We start from the raw sequence: 14,809 nt of genomic DNA on the forward strand, positions 1-14,809 counted from the left end.
ACCTGCTCACCTCTACACTGTCATATCCCTACATGCCCTCAACCCTGGTAGCCACTTGCTGTACTGCTGCCCCATCGGACTATACAACATGGAAGAAGGGGTCAGCAAAATAATTCAGCTCTGCTGAGGGAGATTGCAGAGTTTTGCCCTCTCCGCATTAGGCTTGGAGCTCTGACAAAATTCTGATAAACCGCCCTGTGGGGGAATATTTTCTCACACACAACTCACCAATGTTAAGTTAGAGAGTACAAGTGAGAATGTGCATTATGTAGCATGATTTTTGGGTGCTAGAATGCTTCCCTGTGAAATTGCTTAACGGGGGTGGTCTCTGAAAGCTGGGACCATTCTTGTTGAGCAAGCTGTAGAAAGAAGCTGCAGAAAGAAGCAGCACCCTTTGGCGTGCTGTGTGGTGCTGTTCACACTGATTCTACAGCTTGGAAGAGGCTTCCAGTGCTAAACATCTGTGAGCAGCGTGATATGCCTGATTCCCCCCACTCACAGGTCTCTGCAAAATCTCATGGAGTGTTTTTGTGAGTTCTGCCCAGGCCTACACTGAAGGAGCCTTCACTTGCCTCTTCTGCACGCTCTCCTGTACGCTCCTTTCCCCAACATTCATCACTCTCGCAACAATAGCACCCATCCCCAACCCACTCACATGCACCCTAACCAGCTACCACCCGCACACCACTCCAGACACACATGCTTGTTCCTCAATCCCAATCACTCAGCACATACACCACGGAGTTATGGGCCCTATTGCACGGTCATGCCCCTGACCTGCTCACCCTCACAGAAACAGGGCTGAACCCGACCTCTTCACTGGACATTACCAAGGCTTTCCACGCCAGCTACAAGATCACCAACAAAAACAGGCAGCACAAACCCCGAGGTAAAGTCACCATTATCTTCAGACATGTTTAGCTGCATGACCACAACAAGCACCACAACCATCTAAACTGAGCACCTCACTTTCAAGCTACAAATCACAGATAGCTTCATCCTGTGCTGGATACTCTGCTATCGGCATCAAAGACTTTATTGTGCCACTGATGATCAAATCCAGTACCTTCATCCTCCTAGGAGACCTAATCTTTCACCTAGAAGACCACACCAACCCCACCTTGATCACCCTTCTGGAAAACCTCAGGAACCTTGGCCTCACACAGCACATCACTGCATCGCCCATGCTTCTGGACACCCCCGGACCTGATCTTTTCCTTATTCAGAAGCATCTTGAGCAACAAATCATCACCTATCATCAGGACAGAACACCTACTTTTCAGCTTCAGAATCCCCATCATGCACATTGAAGACCTTCCACCACCAGACAGTCCAGCAATTGCTAGAAAAACATCACAGAGGAAGATTGAGCTTTACCCTCTCCACTCACCACCTCAAGGACACCAGCAGCCTGACAGATGACATCAAGCACTTCAAGGTTCATCCCTCAGCCTGCTCTATTGAATGTATACATGACTTCACTGTCCAACGTCACCCACACCCATGACATCAACATCCCCTCATACTTCACGATTGGTAACTCATCCTGTCCCTCTTGGACAGAACCACCAGCACTAGGAATAAGTTTACCTCCTGCATGACTGAAGTCACCACCTGGATGAAATCTAACTGTCTCATACTCAAAACTGACAAAATTGAAGTGGTGATCTTCAACAACACCTTATAATGAGACTCCACCTTTTCATGGTTGCCTCCTCATATATATCAAGGTTAAGCTCCCTTATGACAAGAATTACCACCCATATGCTACCAAAACTTTGTCATGCGTGCCCTCTATTTCAAGAGTTTTCAGAAGACTGCAACCACCAGCATTTTTCTATCAGTGCCTTGTATGCTAAGAATTGCCTCTAGTTTGAAATGCCAGAATTTTCCTGTGGTTGCTGAAAATTCGCTTCAGTATCACAGGGCTAACGTAAGGCTTGTAGGCATAACACCACATTCTGCTCATGCTCACATACATTCACTCAGTAACACGTATTCTCACTCATACTCACTCTCATTTATTCACACTCTCAATCCTTCAGTCTTATTCTCTTGCACACACTCTTACATATCCCTGCTCATTTGTACTCATTCAGTCATTCTTACTCTGACTCCCTCATATTCTGACTTAACAACTTGCACTCACAATTGATCAAACTCTCGCCTTCTCATTCACTCTCACTTGCTCTTACTCACTCTGATTTATTTTCACTCCTCCATGTTCACTTATTCTCACATTCCCTCTTAATCACACTCACATTTACAATCACTTGCACCCACTCTCACATATACTTATTCTCACTCACTCTGACTCACTCATTCTCAGTCACAGTTACAGTCCCTGACTCACACTCTAACACTCCCACACACTCAATTTTACTAATCTCCACTCATCCACTCTCACACACTTACAGTCACTTTTACTCTCACTCGTTCGGACTCACTCATGTTCACTTACTGATACACAATATCATTCATTTTCATTCACGACCTACCACAGACTCTAAATCGCACATGCACACACCGACACAGGCTCACACATATGCGTTCACCCTCTGAGTCCAGGGGTCACAAAAGCAGTGCCAGGGTTTGCCAGGCCTGGGGTCACAGCTGCGACCGCTAGCAACCCCTAAATACTATCAAGGCTTAAATGAAGAGAAACTAAGACTTCATAAAACATGAAGGTGGAGGGAGAATAGTTGTGATGGGCTAACAGTTGGGAGAATAATTGGACATCCTGATCTCATTTTGATGATCATTAACATGTGCATCTAATCTCTGCATCTCCAGCCTTTCTGTTGATGGGTACAGAAGTTTACACAGTTATAGGTGGAGTGATTTTCTTATGTAGGCTAAACTATATTTTTTTTAAACACATAAAAAGTAGACCAGAATCAACAGACTGAAGGTGTGATCACAGGTGTCTATCACCAAACCTTTCAGTCCTCTCGCTTCACTTGACTTAGGTATCAGGGTGTCAATGAGATCCTCCTTTCAGTGTGCGCCTCACAGAGGATGTCATGCACTGAGGGCTTAGTCTTCACGAACCCTCTGAGGGGGTAAATTCGAGGGATTATGAACCTCAAAATGATTTTTAAATGTACTAAATCCATTTAACAATTCATAAAAGGTTCTTCGAATTGTTAAATGGATTCAGGAAACGGTTAGGAGTGTTAATGGCATGGCTTCTAAACACTGATTCCTTACGGCACAGGTTAATGTTTGGCGACTAAAATCCGGCCACAAAACAATAACATTTCCCAATAACATTTCACCAAAAGCTGAAATGAAGTTGTAACCCATTCGTAAACAGGGAGGGTCGCCAACAGATCCTCCCCACTCTGTGACCGTTTCAAAATATGTTTTTTCGAAGTAGGCAGTCGTAGATGGACCAGTGCTTACTAACAAAACAACATTTTGCGAAATCTTGCATTTTTTAAAAGCACATCCTGTTTTCCGGAATATTGGCTCAATTAAAAAAAACAATCAAAGACCACAATCCCTGTGATTGGTGAAAATTATATTGGGCTGCAATTTACGATGCACCTACTGCCTGTTAATAATGAAGGTTGGATTTTGACACATTGAGTGTGCATTTTGTATACAAACCTATTAATGTTGGTGCACACATTGTGGCCCCTTCCACTGAATTCATTCTTCATGGATGAGGCTTGCTATTGCTTAATAAAGAATATTAAGAAATTACTATTTGGGATACTAGAGACACTAGGCAGTCCCCATAAAAACATGGTTATTAATATGGATTAAATATCTCTCCGAAACATTAAGGGCCAGATGTAGGAAACTCCCAAATTGCGACTTGCAATTTGCGAGTCCCTGCGACTCGCAAATTGCAAGTCGCAATTTGGGATGCAGAAAGGTGTCTCAGACACCTTCTGCGAGTCGCTATGGGGTCACAAAGACCCACCTCATTAATATTAATGAGGTGGGTCGCAAATTGCGGCCCCATAGCGACTACGGGCACTCGCAAACATGGAGGCCTGCTGTAGTCAGCAGACCTCCATGTTCGTGACTGCTTTTAAATAAAGCAGTTTTTTTTTTTTTTAAGTGTAGCCCGTTTTCCTTAAAGGAAAACGAGCTGCACTTAAAAAAAAATCCGAAATCTTTTGTTTCGGTATTTTTTCAGGGCAGGTAGTGGTCCCTTGGACCACTACCTGCCCTGAAAAAATGTTTTGGGGTCCATTCACAAAGGGGAAGGGGTCCCATGGGGACCCCTTCCCGTTTGCGAGTGGGTTACCATCCACTTGAAGTGGATGGTAACTGCGACTCCATTTGGAATTGCATACCATTGCGAGTCGCAAATAGGAAGGGAACACCCCTTCCTATTTGCGAGTCGGAAATGCATTTTGCGAGTCGGTCCCGACTCGCAAAATGCATTTCTGCATAGGAAACACGCATTTGCGAGTTGCAAACGGCAAATTTTGCCGTTTGCGACTCGCAAAGTGTTTCCTACATCTGGCCCTAAATCCCTCCAAAGTAGAATCATCTCAAAGGTTTTAAACAGTGTGTACATTCCACTGTTTTGAGAGAGAAAGAACTGGTTCTAAAGTTTAAAACTCCTAATTTAAAATCATTTACCAAAGCCTCTTGTTACTTATTTCGTGAATTTAAACTTTTCTTTGGGCCACCATATGTAGGGATAAAAGAGAGTTAAGACCGCATCCCTCACGAGCTCACACCTTTGCCAGAGTAAGCTGCAAACAGGCAGCTTTTTAGATTATTAGAGCTCCGACTATTAGTCCCTGAAGCCTTCACATCATCAGCAAGGCCATCACCCACTCCTCTGACAACAATCTCCGGAATAACTAGGTGAGACCAATCTGTTGTTGGGACACACCCATGCAAAAGGCAGAGCTGGCACCAAGGCTTGGTTGATAGTGGCCACCACCAGGTTCAGTTCTGTCTGCCGATGAGGACAGAGCACCACTCACTTGTGACAGGCCTCAGTCGGTTATCACTCTAAAGCAGGCTTCTCCAACAAGTAGCTCATCAGCTACCAGTAGTTCTCCAGCTACCTGTGAGTGCTCCGCCTGTGTGAAGCCCAACCTACAGAACTAGCAGCTTTTTCTTGGTTTAGTTATTATATGTATACCAAAATTTAAAAGCATATATTTGAGATGAAATGTGAGTATTTTCAGACCTTTATTTCAGAAACAGTTTGGAGAAAAAATGATTGAATTCTCAAATATATTTAAACCTGACATAGGAGTGATACACCATGCAGCTTTGGGGAGATTTGTTAATCATATTGTTATCTTGGAGTCAGGGGCATTTCAGCTATGACTTATGTGTTACCCAGGAAGAGACATACCAAATTGAATAAAACATGTTTCATTACTGCTAAGCAACCTTGAGTTATGCACTGGATTCACTGATGCTATGAATCTTGCATGGAGGGGACACTGATGTAATCATGGCCAGTATAGTCACCATTACAACAGTAGTAATATTAGTAGCGCCAGAGGATTTTCATTGAACATAATTAGCTCTTATTACAGAAAAGGCTGGAGGCCCCTGCACTAAAGGTACTAACAGAGCAGCATAAATTGAAAACAAAGTGTAGTTTTTTTTATTTAAATGTAGTGTTGTGTTTCTTTTTAAATGTAACGTAAGGTGCAGTGCTGAATTTGAGCCGGTGGTTGCCAGTGGTGCTACCATCTCTTATTTTCGGGGGCGACATTTAGGGGCATATACATGATCCCCTAGAACCACTGTGCGCCACATTTTGTCGCGCTGCGTGCTGCGGCGCGAGCCGAACATTCGGCTCGGGCCGCACCACGCGTCTGCAAGACGCGGCACACCCCCAGTCTGCTGTGTGCTTTGCGAGGCCCCAAATTGGGCATGGGGCCTCGCTCTGTTTCTGTGCACCACGTTTTTCGGGCATTCTGACCCCTCTTACCTGTTCTTTTCTTTTCTTCTTTTTCTGGGACATCTGGTTGTGCCTTCCTTTATGTTTTCTCCCCCTTCCCATGTTACCTTTTTCTTCCCAGCATTCCTTGTTCCCTATTCTCTATGGTTCCTAGTCTATTCTGTTCTATGTACTTTTCCCTATCTAAGATGGTGTCCTTTTACTTCCTGTTGGTCGTTTCCTGTTTAGTGGTATTTAAGGGCTGTGTTTCTTTCTCTCCTTGTGCTGCAACACTTTCTGTTTGGATGGTGTCTTCGCTCCTGATTCTTAGCCTTTCTGTGCTGGTTCTCGTCAATTCAGTGTATTTCCTATATTTTGCCTCTGTTGATTCCTGTTCTTTTGTTCCTGTTTCAGGAATCTATCTGTTTGGATGTTTTTTCCCCTTTTCAGGGTTTTTTTCCCCTCTGGCGCTATTTCTGAAGGGCACGGTCTGTTCTTGGTGTTTCCATTGCCTACAGCACCGTGGCTACCAGAAAGAGTCGCCCCTATCTGGGCCAAAGCTGAACATTCAAGACCCACGCTACTCGATCTGCGGATTCCAGGCATAAGCAGCACGTGAGTCGTGACACATTTGCGGCATTTATTTTGACAAAAAAGTGGCGTAAAGGTGGCATTTCCCACACCCCATATTTACAACATGGCGCAATGCTTGCATTGCGCCCCTTTGTAAACCCTTGCGCCACATTATGCCTGTGCCAGGGGGACTTTCCCCCATTAGGGAGGCTAAAAAATGGTGCAAGGAAATCTATGAGATTTCCTTTCGACATATTTTTGGTACTTTTAATGCCTGCTTAGAGCAGGCGTTAAAAAGGGGCTTCCATTATTTAGAATCGACCCCTGTGTACTCTGCAGGAGTAGCCCCAACATTTCCTGCAATCAATCAATCAGTGTATTTGTAGAGCGCACTACCACCCGTGAGGGTCTCAAGGCACTGAGGGGGGGGGGTGCTGCTACTGCTCAAATAGCCAAGTTTTGAGCCGCTTCCTGAAAGTCAGCAGGTCTTCGGTCGGTCTTGGCGGCGAGGTGGGAGAAGGATCTGCCTCCGGTAGCCGCTCTTCGGATGCGGGGGAGGGTGGCAAGGGTGAGGTCGGCTGAGCGGAGTTGGCGGGACGGGGTGTAGAAGGTGAGTCGTCTGTTGAGGTAGGCTGGACCGGTGTTGTGGAGCGCCTTGTGTGCGTGGGGGAGGAGCTTGAAGGTTATACTTTTGTTGACGTGCCAGAGTTTAGCGTAACATAGAATGACGCTATTGCCGCCTACCTTGCTCCATGGTGAACAGTATTTTAAATATGGTGCACACATGGTGGCGGTAGGGGGGCTTTAAGGGGCGCAGGGAAAGTGGCGCTGCACTCGATGCCCCTTGGTTTTCCACATCAGATATTCCCCGGAACCAAAAGATGGGAAAACACACGAAACCGAAACACGGAGGAAGACATATCACAAAGGGAGAAAGCTTGAACATGCAAGAGTAAAATAAAGTGGCGGGGAATGTTTGGTAGTGAATTAAAGAGGCCAAAATTTAATTGCAATGGCCCTGACTTCTGAGTTGGAGCTTTGGGCACTGGCACCCATTCATTTACAAATTAAGCACGGCTAAGTTGGGAAATTCATAGGAGTCTCAAAGGCCTCACCGACTACAGCTCCTAAAGAGGTGGAATGCTGCCGTCATCTCTCTAAACTAGTCTGAATTAATTAGTTCAAAGTCACCTAGCTGTCTCATATTCACATTGGGGAGTAGGGTGACCACCCGTCCGTAAATTTCACTGACTGGCCGTTATTTCGCGCTGCCGTCCGATGTCCGTGATGATAGGCTTAACGGACGCCATTTGTCCGTAATTTTAGCCTTTCACCAAAAGGACAACGGACGGCAGGGCGAGATTACGGGCGGATTGGTTTCCCCAGCTGGATTGAAAGGCAGGGAGTCTCATGTGCTCTGAGGGAGGGAGGGCAGACAGATAAGAAAAGGCCTTCTTGCCAGGGTGTCTCCTTCCCTAAAAAAATGCAAATGTGGGCAACATTCAAATCTGCAAATGCAAAGGGGCTTGAAAACCTGCATTGACTTTAATCAAAGAAGTCACTTGAAGCTTTCTGATGGTAAAGATATTTTTTTTTACAGAGACACTGCAATGGTGTTCCAAGGTGAGCTGCGGAGTGTGTGGTTTTAATGGAGTGTTATAAAAAATGTTAGTACTAGGTATAAACTGTATATTATTGAAATCTTTATTTGAGAAGCACTTTTTTTTAAATTAACCGAAATGCATTTGCGCATTTTGTAGCAGCCAATATTAGGATGTAATTGTATTTATATAGCGCTTACTACCCCTGATGGAGCGTTGAATGCATGTTGAATGCATGTTTAAAATAAGGACTTACAGATTCACAGTTCTTTCAGGGACCTCAGTACCTCGTAGTACTAACAAACATTGGCAAAGCCAATAGGTCTTGTCTACGCAAGAGTTATTGGCTTCGCCAATGTGTTTTAGCCATGTTATACACCAGAGTTGCTGCTGTTCAGCATGGCTAAAAGTTAGTGGCATAGTGGTGTGGTGTCGAGTCATAGGAGCAGTGGTGTAGGGCCCAGTGACGCAGAGTACAGTGCATTTGTTTAGAGTGCATTGGCTTAGAGTGCAATGGTTTAGAGTGCAGTGGCATGGAGTGGTGTGGGACAAAGTAGAGTGGCATAGAGTGCAGTGGAGTAGAGTGGCATACAATAGAGTGGCATAGAGTGCAGTAGTGTAGAGTGCTGCAGTGGCACAGAGTGCAGGGTAGACTCGTGTGGCAGATAGTGCAGTGGCGTAGTATAGAGTGGTGCAGTGCAGAGTTGAGTATAGTGCTGTGGAGTGATGAAGAGTAGAGAGGCATAGAGTGCAGTGGCGTAGAATGCAGTAGTACAGAGTAGATTAGTGTACAGTACAGAGGCGTAAAGAGCAAAGTTGCAGAGTAGAGTGTCCCTGCAGTGATGTGGAGTAGAGTGGCACAGAGAGCAGTGGTGTAGAGTACAGTGGTGCAGAGTAGAGAGCAGTGGTGTACAGCACAGTTGTTTAGAGTGCATTGGCACAGAGTGCAGTGGTGTAGAGTGGTGCAGAGTCGAGTATTATAGAGTGGTGCAGTGCACTGTAGAGTATAGTGCCCAGAGTGCAGTGGTGTAGAGTGCAGTGATGCACTGAGTGCAGTGGCATAGAGAGCAGTGGCATAGAATGCAGTAGTACAGAGTAGAGTGGTGCATTGGCGTAGAGTGCAGTGGTTTAGAGTGCAGTGGCATGGAGTGACGTGGGACAGAGTAGAGTGCCATAGAGTGCAGTGGAGTAGAATCGCATACAATAAAGTGGCAGAGAGTGCAGTAGTGTAGAGTGATGCAGTGGCACTGAGTGCAGAGTAGACTTGCGTGGCAAATAGTGCAGTGGTGCAGTGCAGAGTAGAGTATAGTGCTGTAGAGTGCAGTTGCATAGAGTGGAGTGATGAAGAGAAGAGTAGCATAGAGTGCAGTGGCGTAGAATGTAGTTGTACAGAGTAGATTGGTGTACAGTACAGAGGCGTAAAGAGCAAAGTTGCAGAGTTGCAGAGTAGAGTGTCAGTGCAGTGATGTGGAGTAGAGTGGCACAGAGAGCAGTGGCGTAGAGTACAGTGGTGCAGAGAAGAGGGCAGTTGTGCACAGTGCAGTTGTTTAGAGTGCATTGGCACAGAGTGCAGTAGCGTAGAGTGGTGCAGTACCGAGTATTATAGAGTGGTGCAGTGCAGAGTACAGCATAGTGCCTAGAGTGCAGTAGTGTAGAGTGCAGTGGTGTAGAGTGCAGTGGTGTAGAGTGCAGTGATGCACCATGCAGTGGCATGGAGTGTAGTGGCATAGAATGCAGTAGTACAGAGTAGAGTGGTGTAGAGTGCAGTGTTGCAGAGTAGAGTGTCAATGCAGTGGTGTAGAGTGGTACGGAGAACAGTGGCATAGAGTACAGTGGTGCATAGTAAAGGGCAGTGGCATGCAGTGCAGTTGTTTAGAGTGCGCTGGCATAGTGTGCAGTGGCATAAAGTGGCATGGGGCAGAGTAGAGTGGCATAAGGTGCCGTGAAATAGAGTGTATTGGTGCAGAGTGTGGTAGTACAGAGTAGAGTGGTGTGTAGTGGCGGCCAGTGCAGTGTTACAGAGTAGAGTGTCAGCGTGCAGTGGTGTAGAGTGCATTGAACAAGAGTGCAGGGGTCAGAGTGGCATAGAGTGCAGTGGCGTAGAATAGATTGTTTCAGAGTAGAGTGCAGTTGCATAGAGTGGAGAGGTTCAGGGTAGAGTGCAGTGGCATAGAATGCAGTGGCACAGAGTGCAGTGGCTTAAAGCAGATTGTTTCACAGTAGAGTTAAGTGGCTTAGAGTGGAGAGGTGCAGGGTAGAGTGGAGTTGAATAAAGTGGCATAGAGTGTGATGGCACAGAGTAAAGTGGTGTAGGCTGCTGTGGCATAGAGTGCAGAGGTGCAGAGTAGATTAGAGTGCCGTACAGTATATTGATGTAGAGTGCAGGGGCTTAGAGTTGAGTGTTACATAGTAAAGCCCCCTAGCATAGAGTGTATTAGCTTAGAGTGCAGTGGCGTACAGTGCAGTGTTGCAGAGTGGCATAGAGTGGAGTTGTGTGGACTATATTGGTGTTGCCTAGACTGGAGTGGTATAGCGTGCAGAGTGCAGTGGTATGGAGAGGCGTAAAGTGCATTGGCATAGATTAGAGTGGTACAGGGTAGAGTAGAGAGGCACAGTGTGAAGTAGCATAGAGTGCAGTGGCATAGTGTAGAGTGGTTCAGAATGAAGAAGAGTTCAGTGCAGTGGCATGGAGTGGTGTAAAGTGGAGTGATACAAAGTAGGGTGCAGTGGTGTGGAGTGTTGCAGAGCAGAGTGGAGTATGCATGGTGTAGTAACACACTGTCGTTACAGACAACACCTTTTTGATTAAAATGACCATTACATTTGCACAGACATACAGTTTTTCAAATCAAACTATACTGTGCACAGACAATGGTGTGTGGAAATTGCTTCACCTAATGCAATGATTTGTTTTAATCATATAAAGGTATTTGTTTCCAGTTCAGAATTGACAAAAATGTGCTTCATTTGTTCTCCTAATTCTGATATATTCTGAAGTTTATTTAAATGTTGTCATGAGATAAAAAACACTCTTTCCTAACCCCAGTATCCAGCAAGATTGTTGCATAAATTCTCTCACTTTGAAGTCAGAGAAAGAAAAGTAAACACTAAGTTCCCACTGAAGACAGAGTCTGACATTTGACTTTGTTCTTTGAATGCACAGCAAATGGGATGACATAAGAACAAGACTTACAGGCCTGTTTACAGAAAGGGAGCACTCGGAAGGATACTGTAAATAAGATGTGAGCAAGGGAAGGGACAAACTCAAGCTGCATGGCCTAAAACAAATAAAGCCAGCAAATTGAAAGCAACAAAATGTGAGTACAACCACAAGGCCAATGGCAAGCAATGGGCGGAATGCATTCCCAAAATCGCACTATAACTTACTCAAAGTGACAGGTGTGGGATACTTTGTGGGGAAAGTCCAGTATTTTAGTCCAGTCCATATCTTACAGAGGTTTGGCCACATCAATCACCCAGGTAGTATGATGAGAAGAACTGGAGTGGTCTCCATGTTGCAGGAAAGGTCTGTACACCCATTCTATCAGTTTGCCACCAGTTCCTATGGTGTATAGCTTCTGGCACACCTCTTGTAGGGTTAGTGCTAGGTGGCAGACATGACATAGGGGATTTAATGATTATTAAAGGTGGTTGTAAGTAAGGAGTTGACCGGGGTGGAGATGGTAGTCTGCCACAAGGGTTTGGAAATGTAAGCACTGATTTATACTTTTTTTGCGCCACATTACCGTCATTTATTGAAGCAAAAAGCGGTGCAAACTTACTAAATACAATTGTATTTTGTAAGTTTGCACCGCTTTTGCGTCAGAAAATGACAGTAATGCGGCGCAAAAAAAGTATAAATCAGAGCCTTAATAGCTGGCTGTCCAGAAACAAATCCCCCAATTTTAATGCACCTGCAGCATGCCACTGATGGAGTTGCTCTGAGCACAGCTGTCCTGTGTGAGTGGGAAGGCTTAGCAAAGGTAGTGCAGGAGCACAGGGTTTCTTCATGTCAGTGAGTTTAGAGGTTCTAGCAAGGCAAGAGAAAGATGTGCATGATAACCCCAGATGGTGATCCGTAGAATGGTCAGTACGAAACAATGAGCAGTGCAGTAAGCACTCCTTAAAAGTCTTTACTGATAAACCCCATCTCACGCAGGGAGGTGGGCAGAAAGCCAGCAAGCCACCCATTGGACCTGCGCAGCTGAATAATAGCATTCTAAGTCCAGAAGATCTAATCCACCCACAGTCACAGTTAGCTTTAGAGTGGAAAGAGCTACCCAACGGTGCCACAGCGACCAAATCAGATGTGTGGCATGTCTGAAGAAGGAATGAAAGATGTGCAGGGGAAGTTTTGCTAAATAATACTATCATTGGGGTAGCACCCCATCTTCACCAGTGCAACGTGGCCCATAACAGAATGCAGAAGAGAAGAACAAAAAGCAATCTGGGTTTGGAGGGACCGTGACGCTCTGCTGAGATTTCCATACTGCAAATCAGTGAGAGAATTGTAGGTATTAATCACTAGGTATCAAAAGGTAACTGGTTCCCAGTTCAATCTGAGATCTAATTGTATGTAAAGGGGAAACAGTGCCATATGTTAAAGAAACACCAATTACATTTTTACATTTTTACATTTTGTTTGTGCAATTTACATCCCAAATATGTTAAAGATTCTATATGTACTTGACACTTAAGGATCACCCAGATCACTAGTTTGGCTTTTGCTCAATTTCAAAACCATTTAAAGACATGGACAAAGCTGGCAATTGCCTTGCACAACCTTGGAAGGGGTCTGGCCCCTGCTCACCCTTCAAAAGCACGAACAGCGGACCATTGCACCAGAAGAGTTTGCCAAGGTTGATGGGTGTTGCTTGTTCACCCACTTGACAGTGCCTCTTCTGCTTCTCTCCTGTGTGCAGACAACTCCCCAGGTACCCAATACCTTCCGATAGTCTCGGTAGACCCATCTTGTCTGATTTTAGGAATTGTCCATTATCCAGTTCTTAGCAACAACACCTTTTGAATCACTTGCCATGAATCTCCCATTTGATCTTGATTTCTTCCTCCTCTTTTATTATTTTTGATTGGTAGTCCAGGCTCGCATTTCTGAGATAAATGTAGAGTCCCATTCATACACTCTAGTGCTGTGAGACTACAGACAAGTTGTGGGTACCTCACACCCTGACATTAGGTGTGAGACTGTTGTTCACACCATCTGCCCTGCCTCGTTAAAAAAAGAATTAGGTTGAAAGTCCCAGGGCGGTTGGGGTAAGCCAAATGTTTTTGTTCAGTTTGTTTAAACTAGCGTAAGGTTAATCACCTTAATGATTCCCAAACTGTTGCCAGGGGTTTTAAAATGTCAGAAACATAATCAAAATGTTGTTGTTACTTTCCCTTCAAGAAAGATTGGGTAGATTTGGGGAGTGCTGAAGGGCATTAATTTACTACTGAACAAGGACGTAATGTGACACCTGAATGTGGCACACCAGGAGGCAATCACAAAAAGACCACAGTGAATAAATAGTGCTATGTTAAAAAAGAGTAAATAAATGCACTGACAGCACAGTGAGGCATGGCCACTCTTGGGTGTGTCTGTAAAACTGACGTTTGTTCTTGAATTTTTGTCCTGAATTTTGACCCTTTGTCTTGAATTAATTTTTGTCCTGAATTTTGACCCTTTTGTCCTGATTGTTTTACAGTCCTGTCCGGGATTTGCCTCAATGCCAGGTGATCTCCCTATTGGGGAAGGAGAACCATGAACCTACGTTTGGGCACTTTGTTCAAGCGGTTTTCCTATGTTCATTATTGCAAGGGATGTGCTGCTTAGAGATGCTCATTACATTCTAGGGGCGCGTGCCCCCCCCCCTTTGAAATATCAGTGCTAGCGAGACGTCACTAGATTAGCTGCCCCACTCCAGCACCATGGCAATTTAAGGCTGCACATACAACTACTTAATGTAGTATACATAGCAGATATTTCAACATCTGTCCACTTTTATAACTCTCCCAAATATATTCAGTATGTGAGAGAAATCATCTAATTCAGGCGGAGTCCAGTGCTATACAGAACGCTGCGTACTTGATTTACAAGGTAAACCATGAATAGCTCCCAGAAACGGCTTTGCAGCGCCGAGCAGCGCCTAAACATCTTAACAATAGACAATTACTTACAGCGCCCAGCCGCTGCTCTCCGCTCCTCGGTGCGCGAGGCGCTCCCAGGGGTCCTGATATCGGCATACACAACTCCCCCCGCCATGTCAAGGGCTGGTGGCCGAGCTGTGTGGCAGGGGCCTGCGACGCATCCACTCTCAGCTCCTTCTGGGGCCACAGAAACACGCAGAGGAAGTGGGCCGAGCCACGCGCCAGGGGCCGAATGTCACCCCTTAAGTAGATTCCTTAAACACGATGCCACTTCCTCAATGAACCCTCTCACTTCTGGGGCAGCGACTGCAGTGATGGATTTGAGGGCTGCGGGGAGTGAATCAGAAATACGAGCGTAAATATTCATTTCTTAATATATGTTAAAATGTTTAGGTCGTGCATGCCTACGCAGAATCCGAGCCCTGTGTGCGTCAAAAGACACCGCCCACTCGTCGCAAGCAGTACAGAAGCGGTTCTGAAAGTTCACACCAAAGGTATTTTGATGTAGAACAAACCATCCCGTACATATTTGTTGTGGTGAGACATTTGTAGAGTAACACAACTTTTGAGACATTTAATCTCCGTTGTAATACATAATACGCCCAGAACCTAAACTTCT

General features: G+C 45.2%; 1 protein-coding gene across 3 annotated transcripts in view; it reads right to left on the reverse strand.

Annotated features, from left to right (window-relative positions):
- Nucleotides 1–14,537, reverse strand: part of LOC138247175 (killer cell lectin-like receptor subfamily B member 1B allele A) — a 221,326-nt gene extending 206,789 nt beyond the window's left edge. For 2 of the 3 annotated variants that reach the window (XM_069201920.1, XM_069201919.1), the window contains exon 1: nt 14,221–14,537. In XM_069201920.1, coding sequence (XP_069058021.1) covers nt 14,221–14,305 — 85 coding nt within the window. In that variant the 5' untranslated portion in view covers nt 14,306–14,537. The remainder of the gene's footprint in view (nt 1–14,220) is intronic. The other variant, XM_069201918.1, reaches the window with a different exon arrangement.
- Between the last annotated feature and the right edge of the window lie 272 nt (nt 14,538–14,809).

Source organism: Pleurodeles waltl, chromosome 7, assembly GCF_031143425.1.
Source record: "Pleurodeles waltl isolate 20211129_DDA chromosome 7, aPleWal1.hap1.20221129, whole genome shotgun sequence".
Taxonomy (NCBI): Eukaryota; Metazoa; Chordata; class Amphibia; order Caudata; family Salamandridae; genus Pleurodeles; species Pleurodeles waltl.